This window comes from Neodiprion pinetum, chromosome 6 (assembly GCF_021155775.2).
Source record: "Neodiprion pinetum isolate iyNeoPine1 chromosome 6, iyNeoPine1.2, whole genome shotgun sequence".
Taxonomy (NCBI): domain Eukaryota; kingdom Metazoa; phylum Arthropoda; class Insecta; order Hymenoptera; family Diprionidae; genus Neodiprion; species Neodiprion pinetum.
Window position 1 is genome coordinate 16,559,259 of NC_060237.1, and position 24,518 is coordinate 16,583,776.

The 24,518-nt window shown below is 40.9% G+C and overlaps 1 protein-coding gene across 1 annotated transcript in view; it reads right to left on the reverse strand.

Moving 5' to 3' along the window:
• Nucleotides 1-10,373: 10,373 nt before the first annotated feature.
• The window catches only part of LOC124221350 (mitochondrial genome maintenance exonuclease 1), a 52,497-nt gene continuing 38,352 nt past the window's right edge, over nucleotides 10,374-24,518 (reverse strand). The window contains exon 3 of the mRNA XM_069136971.1: nucleotides 10,374-12,218. Within this exon, the coding sequence (XP_068993072.1) occupies nucleotides 10,507-12,218 (1,712 nt within the window). The 3' untranslated portion in view covers nucleotides 10,374-10,506. The remainder of the gene's footprint in view (nucleotides 12,219-24,518) is intronic.

Sequence of the window (24,518 nt, forward strand, 5' to 3'; positions counted from 1 at the left end):
GTTCAGACCAATGCCAATATCACGGATGAAGATTGAAAAAAGAAGAGGACCAAGAACCGATCCCTGTGGAACACCCATATTGGTGGGTGAGAGAGAGGGAGATAAAGATACGATATATTGCAAGTAATTTCGTGGCTCCACAAAATAGAAAAAGAACCTCACTTACGTGAAAAGAAGATAGAACAGGCACCGAAGATGCAGTAATAAAGCGAGAAATTGACTTTATAGATAGCGATAATAATACTAAATACTTCGAGAGCACGTCTTTATTAATCGAAAACTGAACGTAGAGTGTCGAGACGAGCGATGATCCTGATTTTCGTTGTGCTGCTGTCACGTGATTCTTCCTCAAATTTGCGTTATTCTAATTGGGCCATCAGGTCGCGTAGGTCTGGTCTACAGGTAGGGGGCGATAATCCCTCGCCGCTTGTTTTCTTCTTCTTCGCTGACAGATATCGAGGCATCGGGACATCGGAAGGTGGTCGGAAATGTTTTCCCTCAGCTGTGCGGTATCGTTGGTGAGATGGAAAGTCGTACTACTCATGTGTTGCGATATTGAAGTGTGCGATAATATTGCGTTACCGATCTCTTGGACTTGCGACCGATTGGACTTCACTCCCTGCTTTACTGGTACTCCCCGTTGTGGCTATTTCGTTGGCGTTGCATTCCAGCACTCGCTTATGGGAGCCCTTATGCCGGGACGATCTGGTGGTGATGGCCCTCGACCCGGATCCCCACACTATATCCACCAGATCCACGTGGTCGGCATAGTCTAGCGTATTCCACGCCACAGCCGTTCGATAGGACGGTTCATGAAGAGACAACCGTCCCTTTTTTGATAGACAACGAGTTAGTAGATGTCATGGTCGGTTCAGCTCCAGGCTGATAAGTATCGTCGACAGGAGGCTTTATTGTGTTTTTGACGCACAGCCTTGTACGCCGTCTGGCGATGCATCCGAGCGGTAGAAGCGATGATTCGTGGTTCGGCTCCTGGCCGATAAGTCTTAAATAGTTGGAGGTACTGTTTGTGCATCACGCACGCCCCTATTCACAACTTAGATAGGCATCCATCGGGAGTGGTTTCAGCGGTATTCGTTCGTCTGTTGTCGGTGGTGGTCGGTGTTGAGCTAGTACGTGACTCCTGTCAGGAAGTGTCCTGGTATCTTGAAGCGGAGGTCTCGGAGTCGGTTCTCGTAGAGCGTTACAAAATTAAAAACTATAATAAAATTAGCTTAATAAAGACAATTTCACTTAAAGATAACTAGTCGTTCTTTTTAGAGTATTGGCCTCAGACGTGCTTTCGGTATTTTTAGCAATATTCTGTACGTAGGGAAGTGCGATGGTTAAACCATGTGACGGGGTACGAAATACCACGTCACAAGCCATAATGTAATCATCAGCATGTTGCATAAATTTCGTTTATAATATACACAATAGCTATCATATATACCACCACATTTATAAGATTGTAATGATTCAAATATAACCGCGCAATGAACACGGCACGAGCGGATTAGGTTAGACCCAGGAATTGGGGCACCTAGTCACAAATTTGAGAAGGAAAGTTGCTTGGTCGAGGTCTCTCCAGGAGGAAGGAGGTGCGGAGGTTCCCCTCTCTGAAACGAAATCGTAACTGATCGAAAGTCGACTAACTGAGAATAAAAAAGTAAATCTAAACTACGAGGACAAATCTTTCAAATTAATAATTAAATACTCGAAAAGCCAAGCCAAATTTTAAAGAGAGACAATATAAAACGAAGAACATTAAAAGTGAAATCAGAAAATATAGTGCCTCGACGAAAGACAGTTATTGACAATTATTTATAATTTCAATAATATCCACCAATTTTAACAATATACACTATTTGAAACAATATACACATGGAATGAATGAATTGTGGAATGGATGAATGAATGAATTTTAAACCTAATGACGGCTCATGTTTGATATACTTACAAATGAATTAAAATTTCACTCTACTATTCGAACTTTATAAAAGATTTTTAATATTGATTTAGCCTAATTTTTAATTTTGAAAATAGTATTACAAAGATGTCGTTACAAATTTTTTTTATGCAAATGTCTACTAACCCACTTAAACGCGCACTAACATCTAGGCGGTATATTTCAAGACTCTTCTTTGTAATATTCTGTAAGTGAGTCAGTACGTTTCATAGCATTCCACTTCCTTCCGAACATCTTATTCCGTACCCTCACCGAATGTTCTTCCCCAAGGGGGGGGGGGGGGGGGGGGGGGGGGGGGGGTTGTGTTACGTCCTCCAGACTTCATATTCCTTTCCCACATTCTTAGTTACCTTACGCTCTGTAGTCTACTCTTATCGTCCGCGTGTCAGCAGATTCTTTTGTAACTGGCGGCTAGCTTGCCTTCTAAATCCCGCTAAACTCGGCAGATCCATCCTAGCGCTCAAGCAAGACACCTATCCCTCTACACCAAAACCATACCTTTTTCCCTCGACCGACTCCGTTGCATTGACTACAAATAAACAATCATATACTTCAGATCGTTTACCTTCCCTTAATACCGATCCCGTTCTATTCCATTCACTTCCTGCATTGGGAGTGATAGCACGCCTACGCATAGTCGACGTGAACGGACCCTATAATAGCCAAATAACACCTTGGCTGGGCGTGGAGTAAGCTCCGATTACCGCTCATCGGAGCCTACGCATTCTACCCCGTAACAAACACGTAAAAAAAGTTTTCAGAAAATGCAAAACAGTTTTCAGAAAACGAGAAAAAGTTTTCTGAAAATGAAAAAATGCTTTCCAAAAAATAGAGTGAACATTAATCGTATGAAAAAATTGTAGATTATCATTACTATTGTTGTTGTTGTTGCTGTTGCTGTTGCTGTTGTTGTTGCCGCTGCCGCTGCTGCTGCTGCTGCTGCTACTGCAGTTGTTGTTATTGTTGTTGTTGTTGTTATTTGAAGGCCTTCGGACACGGCAGGCGATGGTGGAGGTGCCCCTTGTTACCAGGGTCCAACGCCATCGACGACGGGGCCGCCTGCAGCCCATCACTACCGGAGTCGAAGAGGACCGCGATCCTCGCCCTTCCAAGGTCGTCGCAGGAGCTGTCCTTGCTCGGGTAGTAATTACCCCCGGATTTAGAGTTCACACGATTGTGTATGCATATATATTTCTATATCCTCAGTTCTATCTTACGGCTAGTTCATTGCGGAGTTGCAGCACACCCCTCAAGGTCTGGTGCCTGTTTGTCCAGGTGCAGGTCAGTTGCATATTATCGTCTTAACAGCTCAGCGTCAATTTTTTACGTACAATGGAGCTAACTTTGCCTTTTGTTTTCTTATTTTTTGCTACGTATTAGGTATTGTGGTATGGACCAACTCTTTATAAGCCTTCCCAGGCGGTGCTTATAATCGTTAAACGTGATGGTGTTCAACGTTGCACTTTCGGCATCCTTGGCACGTTTGCTCACTTTCACGGTAAATGTGCCCAGTTTTACTTGTATCCCCGATGAATTCGGTCATAATTTTTCCATTGTTCCCATCCTTCATCAGACCCCAAGGTGTGAAATGCTCGAGACAAAAGAGGTAAAATCTTCATGATCCTTGTGAAGCTCTATAGGATATTCGGATATCCACCGGTTCAGGCTGTAACCGATCGGTGGGTCGTCCGGGTGAGTTGATATATCGACAGGATTATGCCTCCACTCGAACGAACCGTATAGATTGTTTACGTCAAAATACATGAGATACGATCCCACGTTCCCAGGATCAAAATCTTTGCCCATAAACCTGTTACTGGCCCGAGCGTGTCGATTAGAACATTGTGCTACGCAGCCTCGACTGCTCCTTACGATAAATAACGCCATTTCAGGGTCGTCTAAAAGTTAAGTAAAATCAAATTGGCTACTCATCTAACTAAGCAAAAAATCAAAATAGCTGCTCATCTGACTAAGCAAATAATTCATTGTCAAACTGAACTGAGTCGGATTATTGTAGAATTTACGCGTTATATGTTTATCGGCATCGGCCAAATATGACGAGAGTTTGTCAAGACTGCTGGCCATGAAACGGAAGGAATCGATAAATCTCAAGCTCATCATCGACCCTTCGATTTTTATTCTGTATTAATCAATTGATTTACTTATTTTCTTATTTATTAATTTTTGTGTTTTCGTTCTTGCTTATCCATATGCTGCCTGACGGGGCTTGTCCCAGGGCGAATAAATAAACGCTTCTCTCTCTTGCTCTCTCTCTCTTTCTCTCTCTATCTATTTATTTATTTATTTCAATTATTTTCTAACTCATTTATTCGTTTATCTTTATCATTTTTACTACTGTTATATAACTATTATTATTGTTACAAAGGGTGAAATCACCTGTTTTGCCCCCTCTTTAATGATCTAGTAGTCAGCATAGATAAAAGACGTTTATAAACCTCTTATGTCTTTCAAAAGAATAAGGTTGCTGCGTCAACCAACATTATTGCAAAAACAGTCTTGTTTCAGACTTTAAACGAGAAACACATATCTTGCATTGCAGCATTTTCACAACATTTTATTCACGCTCTTGATTTCTTTTGACTTGATAATTAAACTCGCGGATCCATATTTATTTTCCGTAACGTCAAAGTACGTTACATTGGTGTCGGAAGCGGGATCTTGAGTTTCTTTTCAATTAAGTCGATTCAGTGCGTGAAATAAACTATGAGCAACAGTCGTTTGACGCGCTCACGTCGAAGGGAAAGTGGCAAAGAAGAACCTTTCGTTATGGAGAATCCGCGGGTCCCTGAAACGATTCCATCACCTTCAGTGGACCCTCATCCAATTCCTTCGACAATCTCTCAAATTGATCTGCTGAAGATCATGTCTCAACAGCAAGAGGCTGCTGAGCGCCAACAACAGCAACTTCTTCAGCTGCTTCTTGATCAACAAGAGCAGCGAAAAAGAGAACAAGAACAACGAGAAAGAGAACTTGCCTCTCAGTTGGAGCAGCGAAGAAGAGAACAAGAACAACGAGAAAGGGGAATTGCCTCTCAGTTGGAGCAGCGCAGGCTTGATAGAGAAGCTCAAGAACGATCCGAGAGCAGTTTGCATGAACTATTCCAGACGACTGTGGCAGCTCTTCAGGCTGTTCATCAGGTGAATGGCTCAGGAGAACCGGCTGTCACCCCACGAGGTTCCACAGTCGTTACTCCGCTTCCCTCTCCTGTTCCCTCTCCTGGTCCCGTTCCCGCTGTCCGACAGGTCCAACATCCAGGACAGTTCCAAGATGTACGAGACTTAAGGTCTGTGCCTTTTATTAGGGGAATAGATGAATCCCCAATTGGTAAAGTAATAGTTAATAATGAGGATGGCTTTTCCGAGCCTTTGCCTCAGGTTCAACCTCGTTATTCCCATTTAAGCCAATTAAATAATACAAGATTTCCTGGGGTTGCTTCTCAAATTAACGAGAAACCTTTTTATCCTTTAAAACCGCCAATTTTTGATGGAAAGATTCCATGGGCAGATTATGAACGCCAGTTTAATACGATTGCAAAACATAACCAGTGGGACTCCGCCATGAGGGCCCACAGTCTTGCCTCTTGTCTTCGAACGCCGGCTTTGAATGTTTTAACGGCATTGTCTGAGGAAGAAATATCCGACTATGAGAAACTTAGCTCTGCACTTAAATTAAGATACGGAAAGGACCACTTGACGAAACTGTACACGGCTCAATTACAGACTAGAAGACAAGGACGAGACGAAGACCTCGCGTCTCTTAGTCAAGATATTGAACGGCTTTCTCGTATAGCTTTGCCAGATCACGAGCCGTCTCGTAATTTATTAGCGACACAAGCTTTCTTAAACGCAATCAATGATCCAGAAATTAAAATGGCCGTTGGAACATCGGGCCTCACTTCTCTGAGGGAGGCAACGGCCAAAGCCCTCGAGGTGGAGGCAATGAGGAAACAATATTTTGGGCTGAACAAGCTTCGTCGGATTGAGGTGTCCGAAAACACCTCAGAAAGACGAAGTTTTGAACACTCGGAGGAATCAAAACCTCAAAAATTATAAAAATAAAAATAACAAAAGTAATTTTAAACCAAGAAATCGAGGTTCTTTTCAAAACCAGAAAAACAAGCGTGTAATTAAGAACGCGGTTATGACAAGTCAAACCGGCTTGACTTGTATATTTTGTAAAAAAACAGGCCATGACGCCAATCATTGTTTTCTAATTAAAAAAATTAGTAGAGAACCTATGCAAGGCTCGAATCCAAACTCTTATAACTGGCGTAAGAAAAATATTGAAATAGGGGAAGCAAATCCTCAGTCGAGTTCTTCAACAGGAACTCACCCAAAAAACTAATTCCAGATGATTTGTCGGGGCGAAAATCATCGCAGATTGTTAGGAGTGAAAGCCCTCTTAAAGAACAGTTTTTAATTAGAAGTCTACGACAGTCTGGTCTTTACGCGCGCGGTACTGTGAATGGCGTCGATTGTCTATTGGTAATAGACACGGGCGCAGAAGTAACCGTAGTTCGATCGTATCTCTTTAAATCCGATGACCAGATTGTTCCCTCTTTTTCTCTGCGAACGGCGACTGGAAAGACGACCCCGGTTTTGAGACAGGTTACTGTCCAAATTAACCTTTTTGGGTGTATCGACTCTCCGCATAAGGTTTTTATAGCAGATATAGAGGATCAAGGTATTTTGGGAATAGACTTTCTTACAGCTCCTAACTGTGTTATCTCGACTAAGAGAAATTCACTAGCTTCAAACAATCGCGAAATAACTCTTTGTACAAATAGAAATGGAATTTATTGGACTCCTCCTAGAATTCGGGAAATAGAACTTTCAGAGGATGATTTGCAACAACGTTTCCCTTCACATTTACAGAGCCTTGTTGAGAAATCTTCGATTTCGTTGAATTCAGCTCAGATAGAATCGTTTGAATCTCTTTTGCTAGAATTTATAGATTCTTTCGCCAAAGATAGTGGTGATAAGGGCCGATGTACTTCTGTCAAGCACAAGATCGACGTCGGAGAGAGTTCGCCAATAAAACAAGCTCCTCGAAGACTCGCTCTCAACGCCCGAGAAGAGGTGAAGAAGCTTGTGGAAGACATGCTAAAGAACGATGTGATTGAACCATCGTCTAGTCCCTGGGCCTCACCAATCGTCCTTCTTAACAAAAAGGACGGATCCAAACGATTTTGTATCGATTACAGGAAGCTGAACGATATAACGAAGAAAGATTCTTACACTCTACCCAGAATCGACAAGACACTCGACCTGATAGCTGGTGCAACTTGGTTCAGCACCATAGATCTTCAGAGCGGATACTGGCAGGTTGAAATGGATTCTCTAGATAAAGAAAAAACAGCTTTTGTTACGGGTTTAGGAGGATTATGGCAGTTCAAGGTGTTACGTGGGGGTGAGGGTGTACTGAGCGGTGGTAGTTTATGATTAATTGACTAATCTAGCTCCCACGTAACGACAATGAATAATAATTAAAACTAAGAAAAGACTTACCTTTCGGTAAGCCGGTAATTTGTAGGATCGTGTCGCTATAGACCTGTACAGGTCTGTGAGGTTTGTTTAAATAGTTGAGGCTATTTTATAATAAAGAAAATGGGAAGAAGGTCGCTCAAAATAAATGTTTAAAAAGATTTAACTGGTAAAAGATGAAGTATATTCTGGTTCAATTTAGTTATTGAAATATCTGGTAACAATCGATGGTGATAAATATATATATGAGCCAAAAATAACAATTTATAAAGTTTTCAAGTTTATAAAAATCGTGTGTTATACTATTCTAGAAGATAATATTATTTGGTACCAGGAACATCTACTCTGAACGATGGTTATAACTAGCTGGTCGTGATAATTGTATTGTATCTCTCTTTTTAGATTATCTTAAATCGTTTAATATAATATATATATATATTTAATATATATATTTAATCGTTTAGTCTTATTTGTTAATTCTTGGAAACAATAAGTGGAATTTAATTGGGGGTAGTGAAGCTAGCCACCAATTCTATGCTTGGTTTTTGTGAATTTACTGAAGTAGTTTTGATTATCAAGGTGAACAAGAATTCGTCTAATTTTTTGAGGGTTAACACTCGGATTGACTTAGCTTTTGGGTGAATCGGTCGACGAGATTGAGAGCCGTCGGATCGTGTCGGTCTGCGTCGGTAGAATGCTGGACCAGGGGCCTCACCTCAAATTTGGAAGAGTTGATGAATCGAATGATGTTGAACGCTGGTCACTTAGTCTTTGTGAATTTAGAATAATATCTTGTTATCGAAAGTTTGAAAGTGTCTGTTTGTGATTTTGATGATAGGTTAAAATTGATTGGAACGATTATTTATTAAAAATGATAGTGTAATTATTATTATTTTCACTTAAGATTACCTGATTCGCTTGAATCAGGGCCGAACTCAATTTTAACTAAGGAAAATGGAATATCATAAAAATGTCTATTCGCGAAATGACGAGATTTAGTAAAGAACAGAAAAGATGGAAATGTAGAAGATAGTGAGTCTTTTGCAATTAATAGATTAACTGAATGCTCGAATTTAACGAATTAGCGCGAGACTTTAGGCCGGTCACAATTAAGATTTTCCAAACGCTACTCTTGCTCGAGAGGGCTAATCCGGGTTTACGTCCACGCACTTCGCGACTTGACAGACGAAAGACGCGGCTTCTTGGGCCCGAGGGTCCAAGGAGCTGCAGTTGTAATAAGTTACAACGGTAATTAGCCAATGGGGAGCGAGGCGACCTCCTGGCGCCCAAATCCACATGGTCAGCGTCACTTCACGCTCTCCAACGGTGTTCCGACGATTCTCAATCTCGTCGGTAACATATTGAAAATATGGACAAAAGATATTTGCATGCAATGTTTACACATTCATTCATACATTCCAATGAGTAATCTATTTTAATTTGATAGTTCTGAAGGTAGTGTTTTATCCTAGTTATTGATTATAATTTTAATTTAAAAAGAGGGATATTTTCAGGCTGAGCACTACTGATACTAACTCAGCAGTCTCTCATCTCAGTTCTTGGTACCAGCTAAATAAACGAAAGTGGAACCTTATGCTAGGGATCGTTGTTGGTCTCTACGTGACTTTTGCCAGGAGGGGTGGAACTCGCTGTTATTAGAATATGAGATTTGAATGAAATGATATACGTGCATTGAAGTAATCAAAGAAATGAAATGAAATAGAATTTTAAAAAGGTACGCCAAGGCAGTACGTCGGGGCGTAACATCCCTCCCCACTTAGAAACCATCAACGTCCCCGTTGATGAATAATTAAAGGCTAGTAGATATACAGAAATTGAGAGTAATCAAAAGATAATGTATGTGTAAATGTGACAGTGTCACAACGATGATGAAGTATTAAGGTATTATATAGTTTATAAAAACAAATTTCAGGTCGGCGGGAGATTAGCTCTCTGTGATCAGTAAACTGGTCAGCCGGCCTTCACATCAAGAGCCACTATATATGAAGTTAACATAAGGAAGTCATAACGTTACTAAAGGTGGTATATTTTATAATATGGTGACCATCGTCTGTATCGCAATCTAGGATGTAAGGTCGGCGGGAGAATAACTCTCTGTGATCAGCCAACTGGTCAGCCGGCCCTACATTAAGATTACTATAACTCTGGTTAACGTAAGGGAGTAATAACATAGTTAAAGGTGGACTATTTTATAATACAGCTACCGAAACCTGAAAGAATTGGCGAAGAATTACTACCACACTACTTTACAAGTGGCGTAGCGGAAATTGTCCCTGGACTATTGAGTCGAATGGCTAAACTCCCGGTTAGACAGCAGGCATGTTTTGAGTCTATTCACTGGAAACCTTTTTTTTTTTTTTTTTTTTACATAAGCAATCATTGCTACTGCAATCTAGGATGCAAGGTCGGCGGGAGAATAACTCTCTGTGATCAGTAAACTGGTCAGCCGGCCTTGCATTTGTGACAGCTGTAGCATAGTTTAGCACGAGGAGTTACGTCTGGGGTGAGTGATCGCATTCGGGACGTTCGAAGGTAGCAATTGTTCCTACAGTAACCTCAGATGTGAGATCGGCGGGAGAATAACTCTCTGTGATCAGTAAACTGGTCAGCCGCGCCTCACATCCAAGAGGATCAATATCCAACATGAATATTCTCATGAGACACTATATCGGACTAGCGGGCGTTATCGTTATTAAAGTATTAAGATGGCGATTATTGGTGTCAGAAATTATGTGAAATCGAATTTAAATGTTACCTACATGAACTAGTTTACATATCAATGTGTATAACATGACAGAACTCATACAGTTTCCCAAGAAGAAGAACTGATAATTACAATTATTAGATAGATTTTATGCACAACTGTCCGCTTATAACGATTGCAGCTGCACCAGCGCGCGAGATTTCACCTCGTGTGGCCCTGAAATATAGATGTTGTTCTGGGGCCACGGTTGGCAGGAGAATAACTCTCTGTGATCAGTAAAACTGGTCAGCCGACCGGGGTGTTTTTGGGTCTACGGGATCAACCCCGGGCGCTGGAGCAGTGGCGTCGCATGTCGTTGAAAGCTTATACGTAAGTAGGTGTTTCTTCTGTCCCTCCGGGACGGTGTTGCTTGTGTACCCCCGGCATATAGGTGGAGTGGCTGCCGTCGATGTCCCAATCGTACAACCTCCCGTGCAACGATGATGGTCTGTTGTGTTACGTTCCAACAACCTTCAATGTCGAGGTGTTCGACATCGTGGTTGGTCCGTAGCAACCCGCAAATATCCTCATCGTGGATCCCTGGGTTCTCTCTGGTCTCTAAGCTCTTGAGTAGTTCCAGTTCTCGTAGGCAGCTTCCTCCCACGGTCGGATGCATGTTGTTCATTCTTAGGACCCTCAGATGTTTTAGTCGTGCGAGAGGTTCTAACGAAAATTGCCCGCGTATATTTGTGCACATGCTGATATCCAGAGTACTCAGAATGGTCAATGTTTGGCCTATGTCTTGGATGAAGTCAGCATCCACCCAACCACATGCTGTCACTGATAGTTCCCTTAGTGACCGGAGTGCTGACGCCAAGTGCGGTTCTGCTACTAGAAGGTCTAGTTCGACGAAGTCCCCTCTTTCTTCTCCCTCCGCCAGCTGTGGGTCTTCTTGAGGCGCATCGCTGGGTCCATCGCCGTGGATTTTAAGTGACCTTAGCGTATGTTGAGTATGGCTGTTTCCAACCAGTGCCGTTAGCAATTCCGCACGCCTTAGCTGTAGGCAGTTTACAATCACCAGAGTTTCCAAGTGTTCTTGCAGTTGGATGTATTTGCCGATTCCTTCCGCCTTTGCCATATCACAGTTCTTTATCTGGAATTCCCTGATTGATGTCTTGTGTCCCAGTCCCTTTCCTGTTATTTCATTGTTTTGGAGGATCAGTTTTTGTAGGTTTAAATTTTTGACAATTATTTTTTCTATTTCCCAGTCAATTGGTCCCGTACATTGTCCGATTTCCAGCTCTCTGAGGCCGAACAGATGATCACTTACGGATCTTAATGCTCCTCCCCTGATGTTAACGGTTGTCAACTTTAAAACCTCCAATCTATGACACTCCTTCGCCGCCATGGTGATCGCGGTGGATTTTATCTCCGCAACCCCCTCTAGGTCTAAGGATCTTATATAATCTCCGCCCCTCTTGATAATCCATACTAAGCCATCTGAGTTGAATATTTGGTGCCATCCGCTCTTCCATTCCCAGCTGGTTGGGGTTATGGTTCTGGTGTAAGTATGGGAGCTTCTGCTTCCAATTCTCCATCGTTTGCACACTTGTTCCATTCGTGCACGTTCCTTGTATGGTAGATAACGTGCAATTTCGCAGATACTTTCGATTGGCAGTTGTTTTGCCTCCTTCGGCACGTATCCAGGTAGAGGGTCCTCTTCTATTCTGAGTGGCCTGCGCTTTTTGCATGAAGGTAGCGTTCGCAATTCCTCCCACGCATCCGCGAACTTGATGGTGAGTTTTCTTTTCTTTAGTTTAACCGTTCCTACTCCTTTCATCGCCTCTGCCGCCTCCTCTGGTGTTCTGAAGTCTACAAACGCTGTGTTTTGGTAGCCTCTCCCCTTCCGTATAACTATCGATCGTGGTTTGTATTTTCCGAATATCCTCGCCAGGTCCTGCCTTTTAGTATAGGTAGCCAGCCCGATTATATATAACCTTCTCGATGGGGCTTGGTCTGGTTGGCTGGTGCTGGCCATGGTTCCTGTCGATAATTTTGCAAATAGCAATCACATAGTTCTTAACGAAAAAGAGTTGCCGTTTCCAGTGGTCGTTGTGTTTAGTTATTATGCGGGATAGTGGGGGAGTATAATTTGGGTCTAGTTGACTTGTGCTTCCTGCTGAGGTAGGTCGCGATGTGTCTCAATCATAGAGGGAGAGCAAGTCTCAGTTAACATGGTGTTTTCGCGAATGGGCTTTCGTGCTACGTTCCGTCGGTTTTCTGAGTTTTGCTTGGTTGTCAGCCTTAAACATGATCTAGCTAGACTCAACACCTGCTTCCTATAGAAAATTCCTATGATGGTTAGTACCATTCCCGTTTGCGCTATGTATGAGCCGTAAACTAAGTTGTCATGATGATTTGATCTTTGTTCTTGATGTTCCATCGTTTCTAGATCTCTTTCAATTTCGAATAGTGGTTTTCCTTGTTCTGACTTGCTATTGAAAATCGGTTCTTTGTCTAAGTACTTAAGTAATTTAGTGCTGCTATCTATTATAGGGGATATATTTCTTATAGACAGAGAGAGATTCGGTTGGTACAAATATTGTTGTTTTGATAAATATGTGTCTATACCCGGCAGTGTTATACTATCTGCTTTAGCTGTGCATCCTCCCCTTAACCATAGTATTCCAGTTCCTGATATAGTAATCAAATTGTCTACAGTGCTTCTACAAATAATTTGGAGAATTTGGGGCTCTGCTAATGAATATAGCCAGGCTCCTATTGAATTTAATCGTACCCAGAAGGGTTCGAAATTTCGGTTTAAATATATGTTACAGCTACGTAGGTTTTTCTCGTTAGGATTTAGAAGCAATGTAATTTCGCACCTTTCAGACGTAGTAGCTTCTATCAATGGTAGTTGGGAGGAGCATAAATAGCAATAAGGTGTTTTACTGCATTCGCGTATGTACGTCTCTTCTGTAAGGAAGTACGTTCCGTGGTTATAGCTTAATCCAATGTATTTAGCGCGTGGTGTTATCTGGGCAGACATACTTGTATTCTCAAATATCTGTGGCGCGGGCCATGGTAGCATTTGATAGAGGTGGTAAGGTTCTTTGCTTACCAGGGGTATTCTTACTACAATTATTGCCCTTCCTTGATGGTAATCAATCTCCGTGATTGCTATTCTACTCAACTGTCGAGGCGATAGTTGATGATGTGGTATCGGGAGTTCGTACTTCCCATCTACAGTAGCTATTTCTATAGATATACCTTTCAGCTGTTCTGAATTAAGCATGGATTTATGTAATTTTCCCTCTTTCGCCATTTCAATCGCGGTTATTGCTAATTCTACATTTTTGATGCAGCTGGTAAGGGAAGCGTCCACCCGTAATACATATTCCCATAGTTCTAAAGTGTTTGTTGCATTGTCTACAATTTTTCCTAGATTTTTCACTGATGTAATCATTTCGTTTATTTTACCAGTATTTATATTTATCCTATCTAGATGTCTTTCTGAGTCGGCGTAGAGTTCATGTAATTGGCTAGCTACAATATGCGTCTGGTTCTTCAAGAGTCCGGTCAGTTTGTTCTGGTTACGATGTAATTTATTGATTTCCGAATTAAAGTATTCTAGATCTTTTGTAGTTAGCGTCCCGAATAAATAACGACTGGCGGACCCAATTATTCCCAATGGCGGTGTTTCCCGTCGCTTTATAGAGCGAGGTAGCTGGTTCGAATCTGTCGTTGTGATTTCCTCCGTCAGTTCGCCTAAACTGTCCCGTAATGCCCATAACTCATCGTATTTTCTCCCTATTAATGATTGGTCCACAATGTTTTTGTATTCTTTCATGATTACTGATGAATTCGTCCTAATCCCCGGATAGTTTAGCATGCCCAAATTAGGTACTCTCCCTATCAAATCCCTGAGATAGTCCACGTCAATGGAAAGTAGTAGTTTCCATTCTGCTTCTTTCAGTCTGATGTTATGTAGTTTTTCGTAATATATCCCGGGATTGTTGGTCAGTGACGTGACCACGTAGTCCTGCGAGTTCGTTTCCCTCAATGTCCAGAATCCGATAATTAACACGATAATTTTCCACCACGTCTCCATGGTATTCTTCTTGTCTATTCCCTCAAAAATCAACGTTCATTACTCCCCTTTACATTTGTAATCTTGTCGGTCAGTCCACGTCCCGTTCTGTCAGTAAGCCAATTCGAGTTTGTCTACGTGTTTAACGAATCTTTCACCGTCGTTACCTTCTAATACTACGTTATTGTTTTCCAAGACTTTAACAATTCTATATGGACCCTGGTATCGCTTGCTAAATTTTCCTTTCCTAGCTTCTATCTGTACGCGTACCATGTCTCCCGCTTTGCCCTTGAACGGATGTACTGTCCGATCGTAATACATTTTCGACCTTTCCTTCGCCTGCGCTAAGTTGTTCGCAGCCAAGGCCTGCATTTCGTTTAATCTGATTATTAGGTCTTCAAGATACGAGTTGTACATTAAACGGTTTTCCTCAGTATCAAACGAAGTTGGACAGCGCGCTATTCTTCCGAAAACTAGCTCATACGGTGTGAAGTTTGTGGCTTCATGAACTGCCGTATTGTATGAAAACATGGCAAATTGAACTAGTTCATCCCAATCGTCAAACTCATTAATATAATGTTTAATGTACTCTGTTAAAACAATGTGACTACGTTCTAATGCGCCATTTGATTGCGGTCGATAACTGGAAGTAGTAATGTGTTTAATTTTGAAAAGTTTAGCTAATTCTTGTAATAGTTTATTTACAAAACTTGTTCCTCGATCTGTTAGAATGGTTTTAGGCGATCCAAATTGCAAAATCAGATGTTTTACCATTGCATGAGCCACTGTCTCAGCTCTTATATCGGGAATAGGCACGGCGATACAAAATTTTGTCAAATTATCCTGCATAGTTAAGATATGCTTATTGCCACTAGGGGTCTGCGGAAGTGGACCTACTGTGTCTAGCGAAATTTTTTCAAACGGCTCAGATGGAGTGTCCGTTATTAGCATTGGCTCTCTAGTCTTTACGCGAACTAGCTTTTGTTCTTGACAGCTTTCGCATCTCCGAATGAAATTACTGATATCCTCTCTCATTCGTGGCCAATAAAATCTTTCGCGGATTCTTCAGTATGTTTTGGTCACGCCTTTGTGTCCTCCCATTAGTCCACTATGCATTTCCGAAATTATGCCCAGTCGTATTTCTGATGGTGGTATCTCGGTTATACCTGAACAGATGGTAATGTCTATGTCTTCGTCCTCAAAAATATATATTAATAAATTTGAGATGTCTATTGATAGTTCGTCAGTCATATCCCCTAATTTTGAAATTCTAAATGTCTTTATTTTCAAATTTAATAAAGTCGTTTTCAAATTTCCCAAAGCTACCTTAACGTTACGTAATTCAATTTTGTCAAAATGTTTTCTTTTAACTACGAGGCTAAATATGCTATATTTTCCCGTTTTTGTAATGATAACTTGGCCTAATTTTGGTTTTGCATCACGATGATCGTCTGCATTTATTAATTCCAAATCGTTTAATAGTCTGCTGACTGGTGTAGAAAATTCTGAATCTATTGATATGAAATGTACATAATTGTCTTTTCTGTATGTCAAATTTTCACGACTGAATGAGATTCTATTCCCTGAATGGTAACCTGTTTTGAGAAATTTTAATGGCGATACTGTTTCTAAATCTGGTGGTATACTTTCCGTAATTTCAATTTGCGTTGGTAAATCTCGGAATTCTAGTTGCGGCTGTAAACGCCTTGGCGTTTTGCTGACCTTGCTTTTCACTGAAATGTCCCCTGTCTCATTCAACTCAGGTATCATATTCAAAGGATACGGGGTTGAGAGTGCTATTGGTCTGGGTGCGACTATAGGTGTTGGTAATGCCGATTTCTGCAAAGGTCGACTAACTACTGTTTCATTCAAATTATTTTGATTGGTATTAGTCTGTCCAGCCTCGCTATTGTCTCCTTGATTTCTCTTAACTTTTTCTAAAAATCTCTCAATTTTTTTATTCAGTTCGTCGTCATCCGTCTCGTCTTTTTCGTCGAGTACCTCACGTATGGTTTCGTCTAATTCTTCACCCTCTGATATATGTCCTGGTAATTCTACTTCATCTGCATCCGAGTTACTGGAGTTGTCTAGAAGACTCCTCTCGTGCAAGGTCTTGTCAAAGAGTTCAAATGAATCTTGCAACTCCTTCGGATTCAGATTACTTCTTTCGCGCAAAGATTTATTAAAGAGGTCAAATGATTTCCTTAATTCTTTAGGATCTATAGATAATTTAGCTTTACGACTCGCTTCTGTTTGCAAAAATACATCATCATCCGAATCGCTATCTCTATCACGCGGTGATTTTAATTTTACTGTTATATTTTCAGGCTCAGAATCAGATTCAACGTCGTCGTCAGTTCGTGCGTCAGTCTGAATGTCTGTTTGTTCAGGTTGTCGTGTTCCCTGGGATGTAGTAGGTTGTTCAAGACCTAGATTCGGTAATACACTTCTTTGCCTCCGGTAGGCCGGCGGTTCGGAAGATTCATCGTCGGATGAGTCTTCAGAAACAGCTTGCCTACTTCCTGCTGTTGTCCTAGCTCTCGATCGAGTTCTTGTTGAGATCGCGTTCTCATCAGGCTCTATGGTAGTCTTTGTTTTTGGACAGAATGTTTCGTCAGCTGATTTTTTCCTTGGGACTGAGTCTGATTTAGCTAATGGTCGCTTTATTTTTGGAGCAGGTAATTTTGAAATTTTCGAATCGATGGGTAATATCTTCCATTGGTTCGGTTTACTCCTGACCTTCAAGTTTGACCAAGGGTTCATAATAGCAAATATCGTTTGGAGTTTTTGATTTTCTATTAATTTTAAATTTGTACAAGCGAAAATTTTGATTCCCGTTCCTCCAAAAATGAATCGTAACATGGTTCTTACCTTGTTCCATGCTAGTTTATCTAGACCGCATCCCATTCTAGGTATTCTAACTGTTTTAACAGAGTCATCCTCTAAAATTTTCCGAAAATTGATCAGACTGAGGTACATGTCTTCATATTCTGGTTTGTCCCAAAAGTTTAATTTTGTCATAATGTAATAAATTTTCTGATCTGGCAGTTCTAATTTAGCTACCGAATGCATATCAGCTTGACTGCGAAGGTGTTCCGGTACCCCATATTTTTTCCTGAAATCGCTTGCTATACCGGAACTCATTTCAAGATCTACAGAAACGGTATGCGCATAATTGTCAAGTCTATCGAAAACGCTTTCATGTACTTCAATAATGTTTGGATTTTCAATATCAGCTGTTCTAATTATTTTCAAATAGTCTGAATACTTTGGAAATGAATCTACAGATTTAATTATTGGGTTGTCACTATCGTTTCCGCTATCAGATGACTCCGACGATTGGTTAATGCCGTCGGTAACAGGGACTGGGTTGCGCGACAATGCATCTGCGTTACTGTTAAGTCGTCCAGCCTTGTGTTTGAATTCATACTCGTAATCTCGTAACTTGAGCCTCCATCGTATTAGTCGCTGCCCGGGATCTTTAATCGAGTCGATCCAGCGCAATGGCTCATGATCACTAACCAGTGTGAATTTTCGGCCATAAAGGTAAGGTCGAAAATGTAGTACTGCATATAGAGCTGCTAAACACTCTTTCTCGGTTGTAAAATAATTTTGTTCCGCTTTGCTCAGAGCACGAGACAGGTAGGCGACGGGCATATCATAACCGTCCACTTCCTGGCTCAAAACGGCTCCGATTGCATAGTCGGATGCGTCGGTAGTTAACGTGAATTGCTTCTTAAAATTTGGGTACTGCAAGATAGGATATTGGCATAGACACTTCCTTAAAATTTTGAAACTTTTCTTTTGATCTTTACCCCAAATAAATGGTGATTCCTTCTTTAATAGGTCTGTAAGAGGCCTAGCCTTTCCCGCAAAATCTTTAATAAAACGCCTGTAGTAACCGGCGAGTCCCAGAAATTGTCTAATGTTCTTAGGATTTTTAGGTTGTGGAAAATGTCGAACCGCGGTAATTTTCTTCGGGTCCGGTCTAACTCCTGATCTGCCAATAATATGGCCTAAATAAGCCACTTCTGTTTTTAGAAATTCACATTTATCTGGTTGTAACGTTAATCTAGCGTCCTTTAATTTGTTAAATAACCGGCGGATTTTCTTCCCGTGTTCTTCTAAATTCTTTGCATAAACTACGATGTCGTCTAAATAAACGAAAACTTCGACACCTTGTAGTCCGCGTAATGTTTGATCCATTAATCTTTTGAAATGTAGCGGGCGCGTTTTTAAGCCCTTCAGGCATTCTGAGATATTCGTAATGACCGTTTGGTGTTGTGAATGCGGTTTTTGCTCTATCTTGGGGGTCCATTTCAATTTGTTGGAAACCGCTGGCAAGATCGAAAGTTGAAAAATATCGCGCTTCACCGAGATGATCAAGAATGTCTGTAATATTAGGTAATGGATACGCGTCCCCAATTGTCTTTTCATTCAATTTCCGAAAATCTATTACCATACGCCATCGTTTTCTACCCGCAGAATCGGGTTTTTTGGGTACAATCCACACGGGTGAATTATACGGTGAATTTGAAGGAACTATTATTCCGTTGTCAATTTTAATTTTGATTTGGTTTTCAATCTCGGTTTTGTGGATTGGGGGGAACCGGTATTGTCGCGTATTAATCGGTATATCATCCTCTGTTGGTATACGATGCTGAATTCCGGGTGTAGATTTTAATTTATCTCCAGGTAAATGAAATAATTCTGGATATTCCTCAATGATATCTAATACGTGGTCGCGTTCCTCTAAATTCAAATGATCTAAATGCAATTTTGATTGAATTTCTGTAAACCGATCAGTCACTACAGGTTCTAAATTTAAGTCTTCTGAACTTGAATCGTGATATTCATGCTCCTCCGGAAAGTTGTGATATTCAAAAGGTATCACTTCCTGTGGTGGAATCTCTATCTCAATATCTCTATCCAAGGTATTAATTGCAAGAACATGGCATACGCCATCTTGTACCGAGACTGCAGCCTCACGAATGTATACTCCGTCCATGGCTTCTACGCGTGACAAATATGCTTCTTTTGTGCCACAACTGATTACGTCGATGCCAATGGCTTGCTTTGTGCGCGCACGAATTTTAAAGAATCGTTTTTGCGGTTTTGTTTCGGTATCGGAATGTTCTTCGTATCCGATAAATCGTATCGGTCTAATCGGGTCAGTTTTCGTTACCAAGGTGTTATGTGTGAAAGAGATCTCAGCCTTACGTTCGCGCAAATAATCTTTACCTAATATACCGTCGCAATTTAGCAAAAAGGTTGATCGTACGACGTGAAATTTACTTGGTTCGTTTTGTAAAGTCAAATTTGTTATTCCCAAAGTTTTTACTTTATCGGTTGTTATTCCCGTAATCGTAGAAATTTCGTCTACACTGATTAAAACGTCAGGATGTAAAACATTAGCTTTAATTAGACTGATATCTGCGCCGGTGTCGATTAGAAAAATAGCTGAATGTTCTTTTAATTCAGGAGCTGTCATCCTGATCAGTGGCGATTCTCGATCTGGTCCGCGCGTATCAATGCACCGGCCGGCGGTTCCGCGAAACGGACCGTCGGTTGACGCTCGGGCGTCGCGTACCTCGCCGTTGCGTCCGGACGACGAGTCGCGTTCAAGTTTAAAGATTCAGCTGTTTCGGACGTTCTACGCGGAGATGGTGACCGTGTTCTGACGTTCGAATTATCAAACCTCGCTTGATTAAAACCGGACTGCTGATTCGGGTCGTATGAACGGGTGTTTAAATTTGGCGAATTCGGTCTGCTCGTATTTAAATTTGCTCCCGGCGATCCCGATCTCTGTGGAATCGATGTAGGATTTATTGTGGGCCGATATCCATAAGGTGGTAAATACGGATATGTCATCGGCGGATAATAATACGGGTGTTGTGGAAAATAAGGCGGATATTGATAACCACGCGGTTGCTGGTACTGAAGCTGTAAGTGAGCGGGCATGCGGTATGGGTAATAACCCCTCGGCTCGGGTGATCGTCGATCGGCGACGTTTGCCGTCGGGTGTTTGTACATCGCCGCGTTCGGTGACGGGCTTCTCGCGCGTGTCTCCGCTCCGTCTGAGATGCCATAATTCGAATACAATTGCGGCGCGTTATTTTGGTTATAAATCATTGGAGAGTTCGGTCGCGAAATTTGTACTCTCTGCGTTTCTCCGGAAGATATTATTCCCTGACGCATACGATTTTCTGTTTTTCGCGCTAACTTAAACGCTTCTTCCAATGTCTTTACACGTCCTTCAACATATCTTTCGATAGCTTCAGGTAGTCCTCGAATATAAGCATCCAACGCGTTCACTTGCAGTACTTTCATTACCGCGTCGACTTCGGTTTTTCCGTACTCGTCTTCTAAAGCTACGCGAGCTGCACTGACCAAGATTTTTAATCGATCGCAGAAATCGCTCACGTTTTCATCACGTTTCATCCGTATATTCGCGATCTCTTGTTGATAATACGGATAAGTCTTTTCAGCTGCAAATCGACATTTCAGATGTTTTATTAATTCATTGACCGTATTGAAAGTCTCGCCATATGTACTATCGCGAGCTGCTCCTTGCAATTTTCCTAGAACGCACTTTACATATGCGCCTTCCGAATTCGGCGGAATATACACTGAACCGTTTTGCACGTCTTGTAAGAAATCTTTCAAACGAATGTTTTTCCCGTCAAAATATGGAATATTTAATGTACTGTGTTGTAGCGCGAAGCATTCCGCCATCGACGCCATCATCGCATTACTCGCGTCTAGAGCGGATACATTGGTTCGGTCCGCGCTCTGGTTTCCCGTTTCGTAAGGCATTTCAAAATCGAAAAAGGTTGTTTATGCACACAAAATAATTCAGGCCAATTTTTAGGCAAATATTGGGAACACAGCTAATACACAAATGACCAGTGGAAAATTCGGCAATATACGATATCAGGATATTATGACATATACATACAAATACACAAGTAATAATTTGCAGAGTTTCATGCACAATTTGTCATTAATTATATAATAATTATCTAGAAAGAAAGATACTTTGTTTTTTCATGCGTTTGACCAGTTTTTCAATTTTAACACAAAAACTAAAATTTTTTTTTTTTTTCTTTTTTTTTTTTTTTTTTTTTATTCAAACAAATCTCACTTTTAGCAACAATATCCCACCGCTGCCACCAATTCTTGTGTTACGTGGGGGTGAGGGTGTACTGAGCGGTGGTAGTTTATGATTAATTGACTAATCTAGCTCCCACGTAACGACAATGAATAATAATTAAAACTAAGAAAAGACTTACCTTTCGGTAAGCCGGTAATTTGTAGGATCGTGTCGCTATAGACCTGTACAGGTCTGTGAGGTTTGTTTAAATAGTTGAGGCTATTTTATAATAAAGAAAATGGGAAGAAGGTCGCTCAAAATAAATGTTTAAAAAGATTTAACTGGTAAAAGATGAAGTATATTCTGGTTCAATTTAGTTATTGAAATATCTGGTAACAATCGATGGTGATAAATATATATATGAGCCAAAAATAACAATTTATAAAGTTTTCAAGTTTATAAAAATCGTGTGTTATACTATTCTAGAAGATAATATTATTTGGTACCAGGAACATCTACTCTGAACGATGGTTATAACTAGCTGGTCGTGATAATTGTATTGTATCTCTCTTTTTAGATTATCTTAAATCGTTTAATATAATATATATATATATTTAATATATATATTTAATCGTTTAGTCTTATTTGTTAATTCTTGGAAACAATAAGTGGAATTTAATTGGGGGTAGTGAAGCTAGCCACCAATTCTATGCTTGGTTTTTGTGAATTTACTGAAGTAGTTTTGATTATCAAGGTGAACAAGAATTCGTCTAATTTTTTGAGGGTTAACACTCGGATTGACTTAGCTTTTGGGTGAATCGGTCGACGAGATTGAGAGCCGTCGGATCGTGTCGGTCTGCGTCGGTAGAATGCTGGACCAGGGGCCTCACCTCAAATTTGGAAGAGTTGATGAATCGAATGATGTTGAACGCTGGTCACTTAGTCTTTGTGAATTTAGAATAATATCTTGTTATCGAAAGTTTGAAAGTGTCTGTTTGTGATTTTGATGATAGGTTAAAATTGATTGGAACGATTATTTATTAAAAATGATAGTGTAATTATTATTATTTTCACTTAAGATTACCTGATTCGCTTGAATCAGGGCCGAACTCAATTTTAACTAAGGAAAATGGAATATCATAAAAATGTCTATTCGCGAAATGACGAGATTTAGTAAAGAACAGAAAAGATGGAAATGTAGAAGATAGTGAGTCTTTTGCAATTAATAGATTAACTGAATGCTCGAATTTAACGAATTAGCGCGAGACTTTAGGCCGGTCACAATTAAGATTTTCCAAACGCTACTCTTGCTCGAGAGGGCTAATCCGGGTTTACGTCCACGCACTTCGCGACTTGACAGACGAAAGACGCGGCTTCTTGGGCCCGAGGGTCCAAGGAGCTGCAGTTGTAATAAGTTACAACGGTAATTAGCCAATGGGGAGCGAGGCGACCTCCTGGCGCCCAAATCCACATGGTCAGCGTCACTTCACGCTCTCCAACGGTGTTCCGACGATTCTCAATCTCGTCGGTAACATATTGAAAATATGGACAAAAGATATTTGCATGCAATGTTTACACATTCATTCATACATTCCAATGAGTAATCTATTTTAATTTGATAGTTCTGAAGGTAGTGTTTTATCCTAGTTATTGATTATAATTTTAATTTAAAAAGAGGGATATTTTCAGGCTGAGCACTACTGATACTAACTCAGCAGTCTCTCATCTCAGTTCTTGGTACCAGCTAAATAAACGAAAGTGGAACCTTATGCTAGGGATCGTTGTTGGTCTCTACGTGACTTTTGCCAGGAGGGGTGGAACTCGCTGTTATTAGAATATGAGATTTGAATGAAATGATATACGTGCATTGAAGTAATCAAAGAAATGAAATGAAATAGAATTTTAAAAAGGTACGCCAAGGCAGTACGTCGGGGCGTAACATCGGTTATGCCGTTTGGTTTGAGTAATGCCCCGGCTACCTTTGAACGAATGATGGAGGCTGTTCTCCATGGGCTCACTGGCAAAATATGCCTCGTTTATTTAGACGATATAATCGTTTTTGGCAAGAACTTTGAAGAAGAAGTTCAAAATCTCAGACAAGTTTTCGCTAGGCTGAAGCAAGCAGGTCTGAAAATGAGCCCGAAAAAATGCCATCTGTTCCAGAAAGAAGTAGGCTTCCTCGGACATATCGTTTCAGCACAAGGTGTGAAGACCGACCCATCCAAAATAGAGAAGGTTTCTTCTTGGCCGACACCTAAGAATAAAGAACAAATTCAAAGCTTTTTAGGCCTTTGTGCGTATTACAGAAGATTTGTAAAAGGTTTCGCTAGTATAGCTAAACCTCTCCATCACTTGACCGGAATCAAGATTCCTTTTGACTGGACCCCGGAATGCGAAGAGGCTTTCAAGAAATTAAAAGAAAATCTTATTTCTTCGCCGATTTTAGCTTATCCAGAGGTCGAAATTCCTTTTATTTTAGATACGGATGCCTCTCTTTCAGGAATAGGCGGGGTTCTGTCACAAATTCAGGGAGGTCAAGAGAGAGTGATAAGCTATTTCAGCAGAGTTTTGAGTAAAACCGAGAGGAATTATTGTGTCACTCGTAGAGAGCTTTTAGCTGTTGTTAAGACCGTAGTACATTTTCACCATTATTTGTACGGCAGGAGATTTTTGATACGTACAGATCATGCTTCTCTCAGGTGGCTACTTTCGTTCAAATCACCCGAAGGTCAGGTAGCTAGATGGTTAGAAAGGCTCGGTCAGTACGATTTTGACATTCGTCATCGAGCAGGAATTCATCATGGAAACGCCGATGCTCTCTCTCGAAGACCCTGCGAGGAAATGCCAGAGTGTAAACAGTGTGCACGATTAGAGAAAAATCGTGACCCCTCTCTTATAATACGGAAGATTTCTTTCGAAAATAACCAGGAGGAATGGAGAAAATCGCAACAAGAGGACGACACTTTGAATCAAGTGAAGTCTTGGAAAGAAGCAGAAACTCGCCCGGACTGGCAGGATATATCCTTAGCCGAGTCAGATTTAAAAATTTATTGGGCTCAATGGGACTCTATCCTTTTCATTGATGGAATTTTATACCGAACATGGGAATCTGCAGACTTGAAAGAAATCAAGTGGCAACTTTTGGTTCCCAGGTCACGAG